The following is a 22,292-nucleotide window of genomic DNA, read 5'->3' on the forward strand; positions in this document are numbered from 1 at the left end:
CTAAGTTACTTGGAATAGATGGCGTAGATTACTAGATAACAGAATATGTAATCTGTTTTTGAGGGAAATTAATGTGGACAAAAGTTGGCCGTAATAGCACTTCTTCTCATTTTGCATAAAATCAAGGGCTACAACAGTGGGTTTCAGAACTGCACAATATTCTTCAACGTTCTGAAACTCGACCTCTTTGAAGGTTGCAATCCCAGTTTTTCATATATACTGTTTATATCATGTTTTAATTGCAGTATTTGAGAGATTGAGTCATAAAGTGAATTCCATCGAGTTGGGCAAGGAAACTTTAATGATTATTTCAAGATATCTGATATAATTTCTGAGGATTTGAATCTCCTAGACGCATTCCATAATGCTTAACATTTAGCAAGTGTTGGGTGATGGATCCTTGATGCTGTTGGAGATTTCTTTATGGCATTAAGGTAAACAGTTGTGGCAAGAAAACTAGGTGTATGGCTAGCACATCTGAAATGGGTAGGCAAATAAGACAAAAATTCATTCTTAAAATCCAAATCCAAAACTTGAAGGAGAAGAAGAGGAAGAAAGTATTTTGATTATTTGAAATACAAAATACATCAATTTTATGTATTTAAATACAAAATACTTTCCAAAATCCTTACAAATTACAAAATACAAAATACAAATGTATTTCCCTGGTAATAGTGCTTGTCCACTTCATAAAGTTTCATGTAGTTACATTACGATAATGAGAGATCAGATTTTATGTACATATTTATCATTTTTATAAGTATATATTACAAGTAATTATGATGATAGAGAGTGGATTAATCTTGCACAGGATAGGGACTGATGGCGAGCTTATGTGAGGGTGGTAATGAACCTTCGGGTTCCTTAAAAACCATTTGTAAGTAAGTAAGTATATATCGTTGTTGTTCCTGCAATAACTCCTATGTGACATATTTATCGATTTTCAGATTTTTGCGCTATTAAATAACTTAAATAGTGATAAAGTAAATAATAAAATCTCCTATATGTTATTATACTTCTTTGTTTCGAAAATGTAAGAATTCATAGTCTCCTATGTACGGCTGCCATAGGATGAATAAATGTGTTTTTCCTTCCTCCTGAAAGATTCTATATTTTGCACATAGGAGTTATTGCAGGAACAACGACGATATGTTATAGTAATATTAATTACTTTAGTGCAGAATATTATATTTGGGACTAAGAGGGATGAAGTTACAGGAGAATGGAGAAAGTTACACAACGCAGAATTGCACGCATTGTATTCTTCACCTGACATAATTAGGAACATTAAATCTAGACATTTGAGATGGGCAGAGCATGTAGTACATATGGGCGATTCCAGAAATGCATATAGAGTGTTAGTTGGGAGACCGGAGAGAAAAAGACCTTTGGGGAGGCCGAGACGTAAATTGGGGAATAATATTAAAATAGATTTGAGGGAGGTGGGATATGATGATACTGGATTAATCTTGCACAGGATAGGGACCAACGGGGGCTTATGTGAGGGCGGCAATGAACCTGCGGATTCCTTAAAAGCCACTTGTAAGTAAGTAAGTAAGTTAGTGCAGGATATTAATATGTGTATTTTTAATTTCTCACATAATTTACGCACCCCCATTTGAAGACGATTTTTTTATCCAAAAAAGTGCGAAAAATACGCGAGCAAATATGGTAAGCAGTCTTAAAATTGTCCCGTCTGATGTCAGAGCCTCCACATAAAATTGTTAGCAAGACATTATTGCTTATGTAAAATAGGAGTTTTCGGATCGCCAAAATGCACTCTTTGTAATTGTCACAACTCCATTATTAATAAGAAAGACCCCCAAATTTACAGACTAGAATAGCATTGTAACACTCGTTGATTTATGCTATGAATGAAGAAGGTGAATTGAAGCTCTTTGGAAGCCTATGCATTAGATACAACATATTTATACCAATAGTAGTTTACAATTCTTATAATATCTTATACTGATTTTTCTTCTGTTCTCAGTAGTATTTAGGGAATACAAAAATACCATTAAGGAATGAGTAATATATATATATATATATTTATAGCGTCGTTAAATAAAACATATCATTATTATATATATTTACAAAATCATGATTTTATATTGATGTCTAATTTTATCACAGACCTAGAAAAATGAACCGTTTTTCTTTTTCTAATAGTCAAATAATGGTTTTTGTTGTAAGGCTCATATACGTAATCCACAATTAAGTACTGAAGTCTAGGGTTTTCTATCTTTACACCCAGTGATATACATGGTATATATATATATATATATATATATATATCACTAACACAATATATAATTTTATACTTCATTGTTGCAGGACCTGAGGTTGGATGATGAAGTAAGGTTAAATAAGATAAAATTCTCAAATGATGCAGATGGCGAATTCCCAATCTTGCAGCCTCTGGAGCAAGCTGTGGTACTATCCACATTGTAAGTATGCAGTGAGATCAGTTTTTTGCACTTGTGGAAAAGTTAGAGATTGAACATCATATTTATGTGACTATTTCATTCATTGTCTACATAAAATCCTTTGTTTGTGTTTATATTAAGATCATGTGGCCTCTTGAAAAAATGAACTATTATTTAATCATAACTTGCTTCATTTCCACCTATATGCAATTTATTATCTCTCATTAACGTTAGGTCAGGGTTGCCAATTATTTTTGAAAAAAAAAATACGAGAGACTAAGTGGTTTATAATATTTCACATGGAAAATTGACAAATTATTCAATTCAGTTAGTGATACTAAAAACAACTTTATTCTACATTTTGGCAGTTAGGTTTAAATTAAGAATATTTTGAGATATTGTGGTTCATGTAACAGTTCCAAACAAATTGTAAAAATTCCCTACATGAGCAGTTGAAGTGGACTGTGATCTGCAGTTCTGATTTGATTAGATGTGTCGCACTTCTGTTTTGAAAATCTGTTCACTTACTGTTCATAAGAGAAAACACTATCTGCATGAGCTTTGCTTACAACACATCTCACTAGCTTTTTTTTTTTTTTTTAATTTGTAACTCTAACATTGTTTGATTTTAAACTAGTGAGCCCTGAAACTATTTCTGGCAAGTATTACCTTCTACACAGACTGCACATTTCAGAGAATCTCTGGAACAACAGAATACATAATATAAATCACTTTCAACCATGTAAAAATTAAATGTTTCAAATAAATTTTTACATAATATAAAATTAAGGGAGGAAAAGGTTCGAAGAGAAGGGAAATGCGATAGTCGGGAGACTGTTAAAAATTAGAGCTAAATACAGGAGATCCTGGAAAATACAGGAAGGTTGGCAATCCTACCTGTGACAATAACAATACCCAGGTGGTAATAATAATAATAATAATAATAATGATAATAATACAATAATTAATGTGTTCCTTCGGTTTTTTTTGTGCTTTTTCTGTTTTTTCATTAAGATGCACAAGATTTGTGACATCGTCCTTTGACCATGAAGTCTTCTTGGAAAAGTGCACGTTATTAAAAACAGAAAAACGCAAGTTTTCTCGTGACAGCCATATAATCATTTGTTCTCCTTACACACTTCTGGTTTAAATATTGACACTTTGTTGTTTATACACAATATTTAATTCTGACATGGGCCTGCCTAATTGTTTGACTTTCACTGTGTCCTCACAAGGTCATGTTAAAAATGGAGTCTTGAGGAGAGCTGAGTTCCAGCTCCAAATGAATTTTAGGTTAAAGATAGTTGGACAGTTCATTTTTAAAGGGCCTTACTTGGCATTTACAACCTCTATGTTTGTATCACTTGTAATGATTCACAGTGGACCAGAATCTCAATCTAGTTGGAAAAAAATTACATTTTTTTAGTCACTGAAGTTAGTGCTTCTACTCTATTAACACAAACCAGATGTCTGCACTTCAGAAATTCGCAAAGCAGAAAGGAATTCTGAAAGATTAACAATAGTAAATACTTAGCGAAAATTGACGATTGATAAACATCTGGGATGTCTGCACCCAGTTGTGCATTAGAGCGATGCAAGAGAATATCATTCTATGTTGTGCTTAAGCAAAATATCTTCCATCATTTCTTAAAATCATCCATAAGATAACAAATAGATTTCTTAATCCCCTTAAAAACGCTCTGTGAACACATTCCTATTTATAATTCAGTCAAAACATACTCATATGAAGATTCTAACGACGAGTTTTCCTTCTCGAGCATTAATTCAAATAGTTTATGAACCACCGAAGGCTGGTTTTACTAGCCATCACGTAAAATAAAAGAATTTATTTTGAAAAAAAGGTGCGCATTTGCCGTTAAACTCTAATATGAGATTTAAAGCCTGAATGTTGTTTTGTATTTTGGTCTAAAAAATTTCTTGTGAGTAAGTGCCCATTTCTTTAAACATCAGTATAAAAATGAACCTCATGACCGAGAATTCTATTTTCAATTCAGTAATTTCGAACATTATTATTACAGTATTAATATGGAATAAATTAATGAAACTTTATATAAACCAAAAGTACATACCTTTGGGCAGACTTTCTATGTGAAATTTAAAAAATATTTTGCTTAAGCACAACACACAACGACATTTCCTTGCATCACTCCAATACACAACTGGGTGCAGACGGGCCAGATGTTTATCAATCATCAACTTCCACTATGTATTTACTGTTGTTAATCTTTCGAATACCTTTCTGCATTGCAGATTTCTGAACTGCAGACATTTGGTTATTGTTTACAGTGTAGAAACACCAACTTAAGTGATTTTGAAAAATATAATTTTTTCCATCTAGATTTAGATTCTGGGCCACTGTGCTGTGTCCTATATTTGTTCATCACTTTATCTTGTAATCTAACTGCCCATTGTGCAACTCAAACCAAGAAATGGATTCGGAACACCTCAAAATCTGTGCTTCAGTGGCTGACCATGATAATATCTTTGAAAAATATTGGAGTGCAAGAGGTCAAATAACTTTATTGTCAAACGCCTGGCATTAGAAGACAACAGCATAATTTTACTAAAGATTAAAAATATTCAATTCTTTGGAATGCACTGGGCTTATAAGTCATGGGGCCCAAGTTCAAATCCCGCTCTGAATTTATAACTTGTATTGAGTAAGCCTGTAGTCCTGGCAACACAGGGGGTTTTCTCCACATGCTTTGGTTCCCTTGTGACACTCCAACAATTCTCCATCATCATCATTCATTACAAGTGTAATGTGGACCCACCATCTATGGTGTACTCTGGATAGTCCCTGATGAACTAAGTGGTCTACACTTACTGACGTGACGTCTATGAACCACTCACAGAGTCAGGGCAAATAACGACAAGTTAAGGGCCCTGCCATTAGACAAAAAATATATATAATCTAGTGTTGTGGGATTTAATCAATTAATCGATCAATTTGTGTTGTAAGATTAATCGATCAAAATATTTAATCAAACAATCGAGTCAATTAAAATTAATTGGTTGTAGTTGATATTAGTTATTATTTTGTTAATACAAACTCATACTAAAAATTCCAACAATATTCACCTCTCGGAAATTGCTTACTTAAAAGCACAATAGTACTGTTATTTTCTCAAAGCAGGTAGCATAGGGAAAATCTTTGCACAAACACTTCAGAAAGAGATGTTGATATGAGGAAGGTGACCTAGTCTACCTCTATTGGAAGTTGAAACACAATGCGAAACCCTTATTAAGTTTTATGGTTTTCCAAGAAACTTCCACCTTGATGTCAGCTCATCTTTCTAGCATATGAAATACATACTTTTCTGGGATTCGTCCTCCTCATCCCTTATAAAATAGCCATGTTTACACTGTGTGCAAGTGACAGCGTAACTACCTTCTTCTTTTTCTAAAATCTGGTAATTCGATTACAATAGGGGCCACTCTTCTGTTTTGACTGCAGTTGCAGTTTCTGTACTGCATTTGTATATGAAGGTTGTGTGTTTAGTTTGATAAAGAAAAAAATCAGTTTTCTGTGGTTTGTGAAAAGTGTAAACTCCATTATGTCATATGAGAATTTGAGAGGTAATCTCGGTGAAACGTTTGGATTTAAATTAAATGATCATGAAGAAGTGCTTGACAGAAAAAAAAGTTTTTTCGTGTTTAGTGATGCGGGAAACATTGTTACTAGACATAGAGCGGCACTTAATTTGGAGCATGTGAATGCACTCATATGTTTAAAATCAGTATTAACTAGGTGAGTCTTCATACTTTTTGTTATTTATGTTTGTCTAAAAAATTCCCGGAGAAATTGACACAATAAATTATAAGGCTCATAATAAATATGTTAGTAACTAATTAAAATAGTTGTTTTGTAATATAACGATACAATATGTACAGATATACATTTTATACTTATGCTTATCACCGAACACAAGTTAAATTTAACAGTAATTGTGTATTACAGTATATTAAAACATTTTTTCAACTCAATCAAAACTCGATTAATCTAAATTCAAACAGTTAATATAATATTTTGATCGGTCAACAGCACTAATATAATTATATATTCTATTCTTCACGAATTTCTATATTACTTTGTCAGTCATTCTGTATCCTAGTAGTGACAATCCTTTCTGCCATACCTTCAGTCAGTGTCCAGTATTCTGATCTATATAGAAAAGTGCAAAAGCTGAAACCTTACAATTTTATAAAGTTTCATGCTATTACTCTTCATTCTCTCCAATGCTGTCTTAATTGTGCCATACATACAGTGTAGAAGTGAAATAGCCTGGCAGATTTTCTGAGCAAATAGCTTGTGTTGTATGTAACAAAAAACTATAATATCATATTTGAGGCACTCAGAAGCAAAGTGATACAAGTGACATTTAAAAAAAAAAATTGAGATAAGTGTATATTCTAAATCTTTAACGCCACTTCTGTTCAGAGAAAAAGTAATATAAGTGCAGTTCCAGTCAGTGCTGCTCCATATTGGCCTTACTCTTGTATTAAAATGCATACAGAGTTTTGACTGAGAGGCAAACTAATACAAGTGCGTTGTTTACATATTGTTGTTGCGTTTCTTCTGTTTATGACTAATTCATTTGGCACAATGGAGAGAGGTAACATATTACATATTCGAAACATCTTCGTGGAAGGCCTCCACACATTGAGCTGGACCAACTATACAATAAGGATAACTTTTGCTAAGTGGAGCAACTTGCAATAGCTAAAGAAATTCATCCCACCCATACACTACTCTTTATTTGATTACCTGAAGCATGAAGGATGGGCCTATAATAAGGACTGCAGGACATGGAAGAGTGCGTGGAAGAGAAAGTTCAAGGAATACTCGCTGTAGGAGTCCTACAGATGCACTTCATGACAGAAACATAGATGTTGCAGCAGAGAGAGATGCGAGTTCTTCAGATGAGGCTAGTGACGTAATGAACAGCGACTAAGGCTGAATTACATTTAAAATTAAACATTTTCTTAACCCTCTTCCTTCGGAGAACTAAAAACGACATCAACTGTTGCCCTAGAAATTGAATGTAATATTCAACCTATCAGATACTATGTATTAAAAAAGGATCTAAAAATACATTTAAAATTGCAAGCCTCATCCAGATCTCAGATGTTATTCAAACTGTCAGATAATATCCTGTGTATTTTCTACAAAATAAACAAAGAAGAAATACCAGTCTATATCACAGACACACTCATTGTTAAAACTTCAGTTGTGAAATTCCTCCATGGAAATGGGTAATTCCAGAACATAGCATACAAATTCCAGGAAATCATTCCAAAAATTATCCTCTGTACATTCTTAAGTTAGATGCCATGGAACTACTCTGCAGCACATAAAGGATAATCTTCAAATTTATACAGATGGATCTCTAAACCCTGATGATGGGACATCAGGAGCAGGGTATTATATTCCAAAATATCTAGAAAGTTACTTCATACCATGTTCATCATCCTCCGTCTTGACACTGAATTGCTAGCTATTGATGCTTCTCTTCAGTGTGTTACTCAAATTTCTGAAAAGTTTATATGCAAACTTACCGACTACAAGGAAGCTATATTTAATATAGTTAAATATTTACCAAACCTATACACTCATAGAATTATTCGAATTCAGAAACAACTAATTAAACTGAAAAAAATTCCAAAAGGAAATAACATTTCAATGGCTACCTAGTCATTGTGGTACACCTGGAAACGAGAAAGTCAATAACGTTGCGAAATAGGCAACATATTTGCTACCAAGACCTCTTCGAGTGATATCTCTATCCATCGCCTTTGCTTCAGTAAAGTCTCATTTTATAAACTTATGGATCAACAATTGGTTCTCTTCTGAAAAAGGAAAAATTTTACAGTCTGTTCAAAAGAAACTAAATGACCTGGAAATGTACAAAAAAATTGCCCAGACATGTTCAAACATTTTTAACAAGATCCACAACAGGTCACATTGTCACACAATTGTACCTACACCGATTTCACCTTCCTGATACTCCTACTTGTCTGTGGTGTAATAATCATGATGAAGATCTGGAACACATTCTTCTATACTGTCCATTCATAAACCACAAAAGAAGTAAATTAAAATCATCAATACCAATTGCAGAAGACACAGCTCTGCAGTATATATTGACTACTCTGGCTACTAGCAACAGGCATCTATAATGAACACTGTTCAAAATACCTCTCACTTCACATGAAAAACAAAAAATGAATAGACTATAGTGGACTTTATATTGTCAGCAAACAGCTGGATGCATTAAGAAAATTGACTGAGGGATTCTTTCGGTTACACAGACACATTTTGTGTTATAATATGATAATCAAAAAGCTCAAATGCTGTTAAGACAGGAATGTTTGAATGTTGTAAGCAATGTTCTTGTTCTTGTTTTAAATAATATAGAAATACTGAAAACTGTTGCACTTATATTACTTCTCCACAAAAATATTTTCTTGGCAAAATAATACAAGTGTCTTTAGGACCCTATTTTACCTAAAATGTTTTAGAATAGATAATTTCTATTTAGAAGTTAAAAAAATATAGGTACCAACTACACAACTGTAAATTTACAGCAACATTGTTCTGTAACAGATTTTTTAATTTCCTTTTCAAGTTCAAAGTCATTTATCTCAAAACTTACTAAATGTCACTTGTATCACTTTGCTTCTGAGTGCCTCATTTGTCGAAAGTTAATAGTTTTTTCAGAAAAAAAAATGTTTTTTCTCAAATCTTTAACAACCTCTTATTCTGTAACTATTGCTAGTAGGATCGTGATTTTTGTCCATATTGATATTGATTAACTAATAAAAGTTGACTTGATTTATTTACTTATGGCATGTGTGTTGTAAGGTTAACTTACAAGTCCTACCAACAACATCGGTAAGGTTGTTAAAAAACACGATCGGCCAAAAACATAATTTAAACCACCGAATTATTGCTTAAGTAAGACTAAGAGAAATCATTATTACGTGATTTCAGAAATTTTAAAGCCCAAAATGTATAACAGTTGAATAAACAATTAGTATCTTATGCTAGTAATATTAAATTATCGGATACTTTTCCTCGACTGTGCAGATAAATTGGTGCCATGAGTCCTAACGCTTGCTGTAAATATCAATGAACAAAAGACAATCCTTCTCTCACACCGAGAGTGGAGAGAGGTGGAGTGGGACGTTATGATTTATCTTGAACTATTTATTGTTAAGTATTTATTAGAGGATGTGTGCTTAAAGAGTCCCGCACCGTGGCGTTGCGGTCTAAGGCATCCTGCCTAGGACTCACGTTACGGAATGCGCACTGCTTCGAGTCCTCATGGGGGAAGAAATTTTCTCATTAACTTTCTGCCAGTGTATAGGACTGGTGCCCACACATCATCGTGATGCACTTGGGGAGCTACGATAAGTAGCGAAATCCGGTTGCGAATGCCAGCTATAACGGCTGGGGAGGATCATCGTACTAACCACACAATACCTCCATTCTGGTTGGATGATCGTCCACCTCTGCTTCGACATGTGGGCATGAGGCCAGTAGCCGGCTGGTCGGTCTAGGCCCTTCACGGGCTGTAGCGCCACGGAATTTAATTTTTTTTTAATTTGTGTGCTTAAAGAAAAAAGAAACTACACATTTTTCATGATCAGTGAAAGCCACAGTGGGCACAGTAAAGAATGAGAACATATTGTATGAAAAAAAAATATATATTTTCTCTTAACCGGAGTTTCGGTTAACCAGGGTTCTACTGTGAGTGATATAGTAGCAGCAGCGGCAGTGGTGGTGGTGGTGGTGGTGGCGGCAGTGGCAGTGGTTCTGGTTTACCAAGATTCTACTGTGACAGCAAGAGTGATATAGTAGCAGCGGCGGCAGTAGTGGTGGTGGTGATGGTGGTGGTCTTTTTAGTAGGTTATTTTATGACGCATTATCGACATCTTAGGTTATTTAGCGTCTGAAAGAGATGAAAGTGATAATGCCAGTGAAATGAGTCCAGGGTCCAACACTGAAAGTTACCCAGCACTTGCTCATATTGGGTTGAGGGAAAACCCTGGAATCGAACCCGGGTTTCGCGGCCAGACGTGCAAACTGGTGGTGGTGGTGGTGGTGGTGGTGGTGGTGGTGGTGGCGGTGGCGGAGGCGGCGGGGGGGGAGCGGTGGCGGTGGTGGTTCATCAGAAGAATCCATACCTATTCGCGACTGCATCCCACTTTGGTATGTAGACAACAACGAATTTCGCAACGGTCGCAGAATTATAAGTTTCGCTGTCACTCCCACATACCGTGTTGGTCTGAGCAGACCTTAATAATAAACACTCATTTGACTCAAATTGAAACAAAAGAATATTAAACTTCCTAGCCAACATGTGTCAAGTTCTGCAATTTTTTGTAAATATTCTGAAAAGTAAGTTATATCGAATAATAATAATATTAATAATAATGATGATGATGATGATGATAATAATAATAATAATTTTTTTGTGCTAATGGTGGGTACTTGACTTTCCATCATTCACCCATATGAAGCCAGTTATGCAGACCAGTATATGGACAGAGTCATTGCCTAAAAGGTGCCCTTGGAGGCTGGTCTATGACACACACACAATGAAATGAGATGATGGAGGGTTGTTGGAATGCTACAGAGGAACCAGAGCTCCCAGAGAAAATCCCTATGTTACTTGGACCGACACAAGTTATAAATCAGGGTTCAAACCCGAATCCACGGTATAAGTCCAGTGCTGTACCATTATTATTATTATTATTATTATTATTATTATTATTATTATTATTATTATTATTATTACTATTACTATTACTACTACTATTATTATTATTATTATTATTATTATTATTATTATTATTATTATACAGGGTACAAATTGGTAATGCAAGTAACGAAAGTAACCAAAAAATAACTGATTTAAGCAGTTGATAACGTAAGTAATGGAATGTAACAAATTTAAAAGACTCGAATGGCCATAGGTAACAAAATTACGCATATTGGTCTGCTTCACTTATTTATCTTGGGGCACCACTGCCTGAGCTATGGTGTCGGTAGTCAGTGATTACATATGTGAGTCTGATGCAGTTTAGAGGACTGGGGAGAAGTTGTTGCGTGTCCATTGAAATGAAGATCAGAGAACTTAAGAAACAAGTCTGATGACAGATCATAAGATGACTGAAATGTAATTAGTGCTTTTTCATTGTGTTTATGAGTAATTATTAAGTTGTGGTAACTAAAAAGTAACTAATTTTCGGTAGACACCCTGTAATATTTATTGAAATGAATAATCACTAGCAGAATATGAACTAGCCATTTAACTCTTGCAGTGTACAGACGCAGAAATCTCAACCCAAAGACAAACTGGCAGATGAGGAGTTGATGCCATACTTAACAGTAAGTAAATCTGAGAATATTACGATTTTATAATTGACACTTCACCATAAAATCTTTTCACTTTGGGTGAAGCATAAACAAATATACTGCAAGTGTGATTAAAAATTTTTATACAGTTATATTTATGTAATGACTAGACGTACAATTCGTAATTATATATGCAGGTGTAAATATAAGGAAAATGTAGCCTTTTTTGCTCAACATCTTCTTGGTATATTTTTCTCATCAGAAGTGATTGCTAAATTACTATAAATTGGTTTTACTTGCTTTCAGTCATCTGACAACGTTCCCCACCGTATTTCTTTAATTTTACTTTGTTGGTATAGGTTGCAGATGACAAGAGGAAATACTGTGCTTCTGCTAAAGATTTATTTAGACATTTTCACACATACACGTGTTTCAGTACATTGTGTTGTGTGAAACTAGTGCGCTTCCCAATGCCCATGTTGTTGTTTGTTGTTTTCTAATGCCAGGCGTTTGACAGTAAAGTCATTTGACCTCTTGCACTCCAATATTTTTCAAAGATATTATCATGGCCAGCCACTGAAGCACAGATTTTGAGGTGTTCCGAATCCATTTCTTGGTTTGAGTTGCACAATGGGCAGTTAGGGGACTGATATATTCCAATTCTATGCAGGTGTTTGGCCAAACAATCATGGCCTGTTGCCAATCTAAATGCAGCTACAGACGATTTTCGTGGTAAATCGGGAATTAACTGTGGATTTTGATGCAGAGAGTTCCATTTTTTCCCTTGAGATTGTGTTATCAAATTTTGTTTGTTGAAGTCTGAGTATGTAGATTTAATAAATCTTTTCACAGAGTAATACGTAGATTTAGTAACAGGTCTGTAAGTAGCAGTGCTGCCCTTCTTTGCTAAAGCATCCGTATTCTCGTTTCCCAGGATTCCACAATGGGATGGTATCCATTGGAATATAATTCTTTTATTGAGTGATATTAATTGAGAGAGCATTTTAGTTATTTCTGCTGTTTGAGATGAAGGTGTGTGTTTAGAGACTATTAATAGAATAGCTGCTTTGGAGTCTGACAATATAACTGCATTTTTAAATTTACTGATGTGGCATAGAAGATTCCTGAGACTTTCACTTATTGCAATGATTTCTCCATCAAAACTTGTTGTTCCATACCCAAGAGATCTATAAAGTGAGAAGAGACAGCACATAACACCTGCACCGGCACCTTGTTCTCTGGAGATCAGGGATCCGTCAGTGTATAAATGAAGCCAGTTTTGTGGAGGGTACCTAATATTAATTGTGTCTAAAGACAATTGTTTTAGTATTTCAATGTTTACTTCTGATTTTAGTATTTCTTCTGTTAAATTTAGATTATATTCTATATTTAATAGAGTTAAAGGGTTTGGTTTAATTTGTAGGTTTTCTTTTAAATTCGGGATATTGATTTTCTGTTTTAATTCTTGAACAATGGATATGAAACCCAATGCCCATGTGCCATCTGAATGAGTACATCAATGCAATGTGGTTCAGCACAGCCCTAGTAGCATGCAACAAATTTCTACATGTCTCAATGATTATGAACACTGCATAATGGAAGACTCTACGTGTATGATGAACATTGCATAATGGAAGACTGTACATGTATGATGAACATTGCATAATGGAAGACTGTACCCATTTCACGTACATTGTGTTCAAAACCAGACATTGCCTACCATTCACGATTTTGTCGCTGGTTACATACCACTTATTGCCAATTGATTCCAGTAATACTGTTTGATACTATGTTCATCCGAAACAGAATTACTTAACATATCATTTACGGTCCACCAAATGCCAAAATCCACATGGTATTGTGGACACAAATTTTCAGCTTCATTTCTCGATCAGTGTGTGGTGTGGTATGATGGATGGCATGCTGATAGATCCCGTTATTTTAGACAGTTATATGGATGGGCCAAAGTACCAGCTTTTTTTTAGTCAGGACTATTGCAAGACGTTTCTTTTGATACATAGCGTCTTTCAGAATGACAGAGTTCTTCTCATTATTGCCATTGCATGAGGGCACATGTCAATACAGAAGTTATTTGGTGGATTGGTTGTGGTAGTACCATTTCCTATCCACCAAGATTACAGATCTCAACTCCTTGGGTTTTTATCATAGGCAGAGAGAGAAACGTTTCCTTGGGGAAGCAAAGCAAAACCATAGAATCCCAATATAACGGGGTTATGGGTGACATCATTTACCTCCACCCCCCTTATAGCTTGATTGTGGTATAGTATATCGGAATATAATCATTTAATAAAGGTATTTTCGGGAACATGTTACTTACAGTGTTACATCCATATCTGCAATGTTTCGGACCGAGTTGTATAGAGCTTGAACTGTAGGTCTACTACAAATTATAATAGGGCGTAACTTAAAACAATCTCTCTCTTTTTCTCTCTCGTACAGAAACACATGCATATATCAATAACACTACGTAAGAGTGCTAGCAGAAATTCTTTTATATGGAGTTTACCTTCCTGAAGATATCATATGAAATGTAAATTCTAATTAATTAATTTTATTTAATCTTGTCTTTAAGTTTATGCATTATACGGGGATCACTTTCCTTTTTCTGCATGTTTGTGCGGTATGTTATTCATATTTCTCCAAGTGGCGGCTTGAACACCTGCAGACTTCTAACACATGAGTACAGGCTTTTAGAAAAGAAACATTACAGTGCTTCCATTACTCAAATGAGGTATAGAAATTCTTATACATTCAGAAATTTAAAGTAAATATTATAGTCCAGACACATGATCTGAAGACATTAATTCATCAATTTAAGCATAGAAACTTAATCATAAACAAAAGCAAAAAAGATTTTTTGAATTCAATATTTTCTAACGTTAATAGAAAAAAAAAAGAGTTGAGACAAGTTTGGGGGGGGGGTGCAGTGCCCCCCATGTTCCCCAATAACTCCGCCTATGGTTTTTATTTATAGGTTGAATGAAAGGTGAAGTGTACAGAAGGAAAGTTAATATACAAGACGAACTGCTCACTCATAAATTATTGCCAGCATCAAGAAACCTCATGATTTTCAAGGAGCAACACGTCATCTTTTGCATGAGTTGAAAAATGTATCGAAGTGGATGGTAGAATTTTTATGAATATATTGCAAAACGTTTGACAAGACATAAATTAAATAATATAAAAAAAAACAAACAAAAAGGCTTTTTAAGCTTTTATATTCAAACAGTTCTGTCTCTATAACTGTTTGGTAGAGATCACAAACTCATATGAACTTTTCTGTCCAAAATGACTGATACTACAATCTTCCAGAATATTGACCTTTCCTCCTGGGACTCTATATAACAACATTGCAAAGAAAGCATCTAAAGTCAGTACTAACACTAAACAAAATTGTTCTCATGAGTCTATTAAAAGGATTATCGATAGAAAAATACGCCTCAACTGTTAGCACAAACTAACAAATAGAGATCGAAATTCAAACTGGAAACACTTATCAAACAGCTGCAGTTTAATCCTTGATCTACCCAGAAGTCAGCTGTGGCTATGTTTAGACTTGTTTCTGGTCACAGTTGTTTGGGTAAACATCTTCATAGGCTTCACCTGATAATCTCTCCTAATTGTCCACTATATGTCAAAGAGGAGCAAGTGAATACGAAACATCTGGTATCATGCGAATTCCTGAAGATTCATGAAGTCCTTACTTCTCAATATTGGAAAATACACAGGATAATAACTTCAATGTTGACTCCTAACCATTAGATATATACAGATATTCAGATTATCAGCTCATGAGAACTGAATAATCAAAGCTTCTTGTGCAGAAAGAAAAGTAACAGAAGCATAATCCTAATTTTTCGCTTTATCTTTTCAAAGTTAAAAGAACAGAGCTTCATACATTTTGTATATTGGAGTATAGAATCTCCTAATAAAACTTTACTAATTCGTCCATATTATTTTGTATTTTTCAGTGCCTGCTCTCCAACCCTCTAGTATGGAGTCTGCAGTTGTCAGCACTGCTACAGCGTTGTCGACTTGAGGGTCATCATTCTCGCACTGTGGAAAGAGCTATGATGCAGACAGAGGTACCTACTTAATGTTTAAATAGTTAAACTATGTTCAAAATTTCAGCATTGAGAAATATAAAATAATTGATTGATTTTATTCCCTCTAAAATAGATCCTTGTAGTGAAAAAATAACAATGTCATAATTATGTTATTAAAGACATAAGAAACATTGGGTAAAAATACAAATAAAATGCGATTAAAATTGTAAAATGTCACGTGACTCTAAAATACAATGTCATTGGTGTAACATCAAACATGATTTTAAAGTATATTCACTATCCTATAGTCTATATAAAACTAGAAAGGTATTGACAGTTCTCTCTCGCGACGTTGTGAAGTTGTGCAGTAGTACAGTGCAGCTCTTTGCACCGCCTGTCTGCCGTGTCGGAACTAAGCAGCTGACACGAAATCGTAAACTCATAAATTTGTATCATAAGGCGGTTTTTGGTCAGACTAATATAATAATAATAATAATAATAATAATAATAATAATAATAATAATAATATGAGGTGCATCCATAAAGTAACTTTCCCATTCGTCCCACAGCTAGTAAACCATAGGTTGCGTGAAGCGACTGCGAGTATGTGATAGAGTAATGTCCTAGCATGGTGCATGTGCTATCGGAACTTTTCGAGTGCTCTCAGTAGCTTTGTTGCATTGGTTGAAGATGGATGTTCCTATTCCAGCTCCCGCTGCATGAAGTGCGGTCAGTGAAAGTTTTTGAGCCGATTGAAATTTGATCATCAACTGTGCCAGGTCTGTGGGCCTAATGTCATGAGCAAGCAGATGGTGCATTGCTCCATAAAGTCATCTGTGATTATGGTTGGCCTCTCACTGTGCTCCTCGTCTTGCACATTTTGGTGTCCTGCTGAAAATTGTCTACAGCAGAAACGCACCATCTGCTTGCCCATAGACCTGGCACAGCTGACGATCAATTTCAATCGTCACTATGTCCTTTGCATTCAAAAACTTTCACACAGCGGAAGCTGGAATAGAAACGTCCATCTTCAACCAATGCAACGAAGCTACTGAGAGCATGTGGGAAGTTCCGCTAGCGCATGTGCCATGTCAAGACATTACTCTATCACGTACACGCAGTCACTTCACGCAAACTATGGTTTGCTAGCTGTGGGACGAGTGGGAAAGTTACTTTGTGGACGCGCCTCGTAATATGAATTCGAATATGGTACATAGTATATAAGTGATAAGTTCTCTCCATTAATACCTTACGACCATTGATTTTTTTGTACTTAAAACCTAAATTCTATAAGACAGTGTGCAGAGAAGAAACACTGCCATGGAAAAGATCTGCATCTCGAAGCAAAGTTTGCAGCTTTTTTAACATAGGATGCTCCTTCCATCGGTAATATAAATATACATGCTAGCGGATTGCATCCTCCTGAAAGGCATCTAAATTTGTCACTTGCTTTTTAACTTTCCTTTTCTTTCCCGGGGTTTCAAGTCAGGAAAGTCCATCCTCTTGTTCATTCAATTTAAATTTCTCCTTTCCTATTTTAATTATGGTTTTCTTTCCTATTTTGAGAGTCTCTGCAGTACTATTTACCACCTGTTGTACAGGAATAAGAGGCCCACCATTGTCTTTTCTTTCTCGAAACAGTCCCGCACATTACAAACCATTTCTCTCACCTGACTTGTTAGAGGAGCACCTTTACCATTACTTCTAGACCTCTTGCTGTCCCTTGTAGCACTCCTTTCTCCCTCTGAGCCTGTGGTTCATTTTGTGTCACAGGAGTGATGCCTTGCGACATTGTATAAGTGAAACACACAGGCACTATAAATCGCATTTCAAATGCACTCACAACTAAATTAAATTTAAACTCAAACTAATTCTGCCATCATCAACAACAAAATATCTACGAAAACAATAGCCATGACAGAACACCAGTACTTGCTGTAACACAATAACGAAGATTCAGCACTTCCGAACAAAGCAACTGGCTACTACGTGCTCGCTGCAAAATAGTCAGCAACATCAGCTTGTTGTCATGGTCTCTGATTAGCTAGTTTGAGCGGTTGCCATGGTGATGCTTTGAAACAGCTGAACTGTCAATACCTTTCTAGTTTTGTATAGACTGTAGTATACAGTTTGGAGGCTCCTTCGATCGCCCAGTTAACAGATTTACTACTTCCTACACAAACATCTCTGATCATCCCATCCCATCCCATTCTCCCATTTTCAAGCTCACAGTTGCCACATTCAGTGATATTCTCGTGCCAACTGACGGGATTCTTGGAATTCGGAAAAGATATGACAACTCTCCCTCCACACGGATAGGAAGGTAGCCTGTCAATTTTTCTAAATGCAGATTCTGATTGGCAGTAACAGGTGAAGACAAGATTTCCGTCACAGTAAGGAAGACATTTATTTATGACAACCAATTAGTCGGGGTCCCATAGAAGATCTGTCAGCAAAGTCCTTTCTTTAAAACTGAACTCCATGATATAAAATGAACTTTACAACAGCTGTTTTTGAGTCAACTGCAGTAGATCTTACTCTGTTCTTCCCCCTGCTATTTGCTCGTTCGTAATCCACTGTCGAAATGTACTATGACATGTATTCCTGCTCATAAGGTACACATGAAATCTTTGTGGTGTATTGTACCTTCTACAGAAACAAATTGGTTGTGGATGACAAAGTATTGCCAGTGATCATCAGTTATTAAAGTATTAGCATTGTGTGAGTCAATTTTTCAAGTGGTAGGGCTGTATTTTTCTAGTATTTATTTGCGTATTTATCCTGAATCAACATGAATTCAGTGGAATTAAGCCTAACTCATAAAGAAGGATCAGTGGAGCGGAGAAAAATTCTCTCCGGCACCGGGATTCTAACCCGGGTTTTCAGCTAAATTTTTCTCCACTCCACGAATCCATCATATTATAACGCAGAATTCATGCATGGAAATATCGTATTATATACTTCGGTACATCACTAACTCATGAAGCCAAAGGAGGACATAAAGTTGGATACAGTAGCTAGTTTATTGGCTGGGTCCCCACTGTAGTTTTTAGTCTTCATCATTTTAAAATTTTTATATTTCTACAAGGATTTATTAACAAATACACGTATAAAATAATAATAAAAAACACTTTTTTTTAATTCGATATTTTTCATGCTGGAATATATGAGAATCTTGAACATAAGCACTTGAAAGTTATTGGTGGTATCCATCAATGTACTTTAATCGTTTATTTCCCAAATTAGAGTATTAAAAATATACATTAAAATATATTCTTTAAATTATAAAATACGAATTCTACAAGTACATACATTATATAAGAACATGAATGCCTTTTAAATTCAATATTTTCTTGTCTATTACAGGAACTTGTACATTGCATTGACAAAGAGAAGCCTAATGCGAGAACAAGGCATCACTATATTTTCTGTTCACACCTGCCACCTCGATGGAAAGTTGAAACTGAACTTGCAAACCTTTTGATTTCCATTGGAGTGGTGAAAAGTGCATTGGACATCTTCCTACGACTGGAACTCTGGGAACAGGTCATTTCGTGCTATAACCTTCTACAACTTCGGCACAAGGTTAGATTGTGTTGCTATTTTAATTAAAGATTTTATTATACTCCTTCATGCAAATATGTCTGTATACGAATATATGAATTTTTAGTAATGTGGAAAATGTAGTTTTATAATATACTAGCTGTACCCGTGCGCTCCGCTGCACCTGTTAGAAATAAATATAAAGTAATTACATAATTAAAATAGGACATTTGATCCAGGGAACATTCGTGTTTGATAGAAGGATAAATCGTTTAATATGTTACTTAATTTAAATTGTATTTGGTCCAGAGACCACTTATTTGGTGCAGTGACAATTCCTTTAACATGTTTCTTAATTTTTATTACATGCAACCGTAGTTTAATGAAGATTGACATCATTTTGATTTAATGTATATACTTTATATTACTTGCTATATGTTTCCATTGAATTATGGTAATAACTTAATTTTACCCCTTGTTTTCTACGTCTTCAGTAAATGGCGCTTGGCCCACTATGGTTCTGAAACCTTCAAATAACTTAAATAGTGATAACAGCATATATAGTGATATGTAATTATATTTCTTTCTTTCGAAAATGTAAGAATTCACTATCTCCTATGCACCATTGCCATGGAATGAATAAATGTGTTTTTTCTTCCTACTCAAAAATTTTATATTTTCCACATAGGAGTTATTGCAGGAACAACAACGCTATAATCTGAGGCGACGGTGAAAATGTATTATATTGTTATTTTAAAAGTCTTGTATGCTATCCTTAAATATCAGTCCTATCAAAATTTTGCATAGATTAAAACTTTCGTTATGTAACATTTTTCACAAAAAGCAATAATAAGCGAGACATTTCGATTTATTTAATTATATTATATTATATTATATTATATTGTATTGTATTATATTATATTGTATTGTATTGTATTGTATTGTATTGTATTGTATATTATATTATATTATATTATATTATATTATATTATATTATATTATATTATATTATATTATATTATATTATATTATATTATATTATATTATATTATATTATATTATATTATATTATATTATATTATATTATATTATATTATATTATATTATATTATATTATATTATATTATATTATATTATATTATATTATATTATATTATATTATATTATATTATATTATATTATATTACATTATATTATATTATATTATATTATATTATATTATGCCTTTTAAGTGTAACACAGGAACTGAAACTTTCTCTTCTTTAGATAAACATAATAGTTATTTATGCAACAAGTGGATAATCTTGATAATTATGGCATGAGTGAAATTTTCACGAGTGTCATAATAAGATTATCCACGAGTTGTATACAACACTTTATGGCATCTTAGCATTAAAAATTGTATGAAATAAATTATGAAATAATTCGGCATGCATACCAGACAAAGTCTTCATATGTTCGTATTGATTAGTTGCACCTGGTATTGGTATTGAATAATGAGAAATGGATGGCCTTGCAGGTCCAAGTGTTCCAGTATTATGTCATAGCGAATACGTCATTGCTATTATTGGCACACATGCTATAATACGCCAATTACGCACGATATTGCATGTAATAACAACCTGTTTATGATGGTAGAATGGCATAAATTAATTTTATTTTTGTACGTTTTATGTATGCACATTTTGCTTCCTCTGTAATGAATAAATATATATTTCAGGCTGCTGAAGTGATTCAACAGGAGCTGAATAAGAAGGAGAGTGTGAAATTGTGGTGTCTGCTGGGAGATGCGACAGATGACCCCTCGTGCTATGAGAAGGCCTGGGAGTTGTCTGGTCACAAAAGTGGACGTGCACAGCGGCACTGGGCACATTACTACTTCAATAAGAAACAGGTGAGGCATATATTGACTTATTACATTGTGTTTCATCCCATGACTATGTATTCAACAGCTTTGGTGGATTATCTTGTATGTTTATTGTTGTTAAACTTAGTTAAAACAGACACTTTCCATCATTAGAACATTTTCAGTAATAGTAATGCTATTACTACAAATATGAAAAAAGGGGAGAAAATATTATCTTTTTTTTCTTTAATTTATTTATTGTCGCTTTAACTTATAACAAGTCATATTGTGACACAAACTTATTTTAACAATAACATAACATATAACAAGCTAATTCATTACTGTGAAGATTACATAATTTTATCAAATAATCAAGTTAATTTGAAAAACTTTATCACACTTGCAGTAAGAAGGTTCACCAAGAGTCTTGCTATATCGATAGGGATTTTTAGTTGTTGTCATAATGATTATATTGAGGACAGTCCTGGATGATGTGCTTTGCAGAAAGAGTTTCACTGCAAGTGTTACAAACTGGAGGAGGTTTCTTCTTTAGTAAATAACCATGTGTGAGCTTGGTATGTCCAATATGTAGTCGGTTGATGAGAACTTGATTCCTGCGTGATAGATGTTTAGTTGGATAGGATAAACTGGAAGCAGTTCTTATTTCCCTGAGTTTGCTAGTAGATGTTTGAAGGCAATTGGGGTACCATAGATCATTTAACTTTTTTTAAAGTGAGTGGCTATATCATTATTCGAAGTGTCAATGTCCATATCCTGTATAGGAAGACGAGTTGCTTCTTTTGCTGCCATATCGGCCTGTTCATATCCATGCAGACCTTGATGGGAAGGAATCCAGATTACGAGAATTTGCTTTGATTGATTGTAGATCTCAGTGTAATAATGTTGAATTTCGTTGATCAGTGGAGATTTAGAGAATGAGTTATGTAGGGCTTTTATAACAGATTGAGAATTGGTAAAGAGCAGATACCGATCGCCATCAGGATGTTTCACTACATTTTCAAAGG

The 22,292-nt window shown here is 34.4% G+C and overlaps 1 protein-coding gene across 1 annotated transcript in view; it reads left to right on the forward strand.

Annotated features, from left to right (window-relative positions):
- The window catches only part of LOC138705156 (tetratricopeptide repeat protein 27), a 55,498-nt gene that overhangs the window by 14,070 nt on the left and 19,136 nt on the right, over positions 1 to 22,292 (forward strand). The window contains exons 6-10 of the mRNA XM_069833820.1: positions 2,335 to 2,447; positions 11,778 to 11,844; positions 15,804 to 15,917; positions 19,245 to 19,463; positions 21,142 to 21,315. Coding sequence (XP_069689921.1) covers positions 2,335 to 2,447; positions 11,778 to 11,844; positions 15,804 to 15,917; positions 19,245 to 19,463; positions 21,142 to 21,315 — 687 coding nt within the window. The remainder of the gene's footprint in view (positions 1 to 2,334; positions 2,448 to 11,777; positions 11,845 to 15,803; positions 15,918 to 19,244; positions 19,464 to 21,141; positions 21,316 to 22,292) is intronic.

Source organism: Periplaneta americana, chromosome 8, assembly GCF_040183065.1.
Source record: "Periplaneta americana isolate PAMFEO1 chromosome 8, P.americana_PAMFEO1_priV1, whole genome shotgun sequence".
Lineage (NCBI taxonomy): Eukaryota > Metazoa > Arthropoda > Insecta > Blattodea > Blattidae > Periplaneta > Periplaneta americana.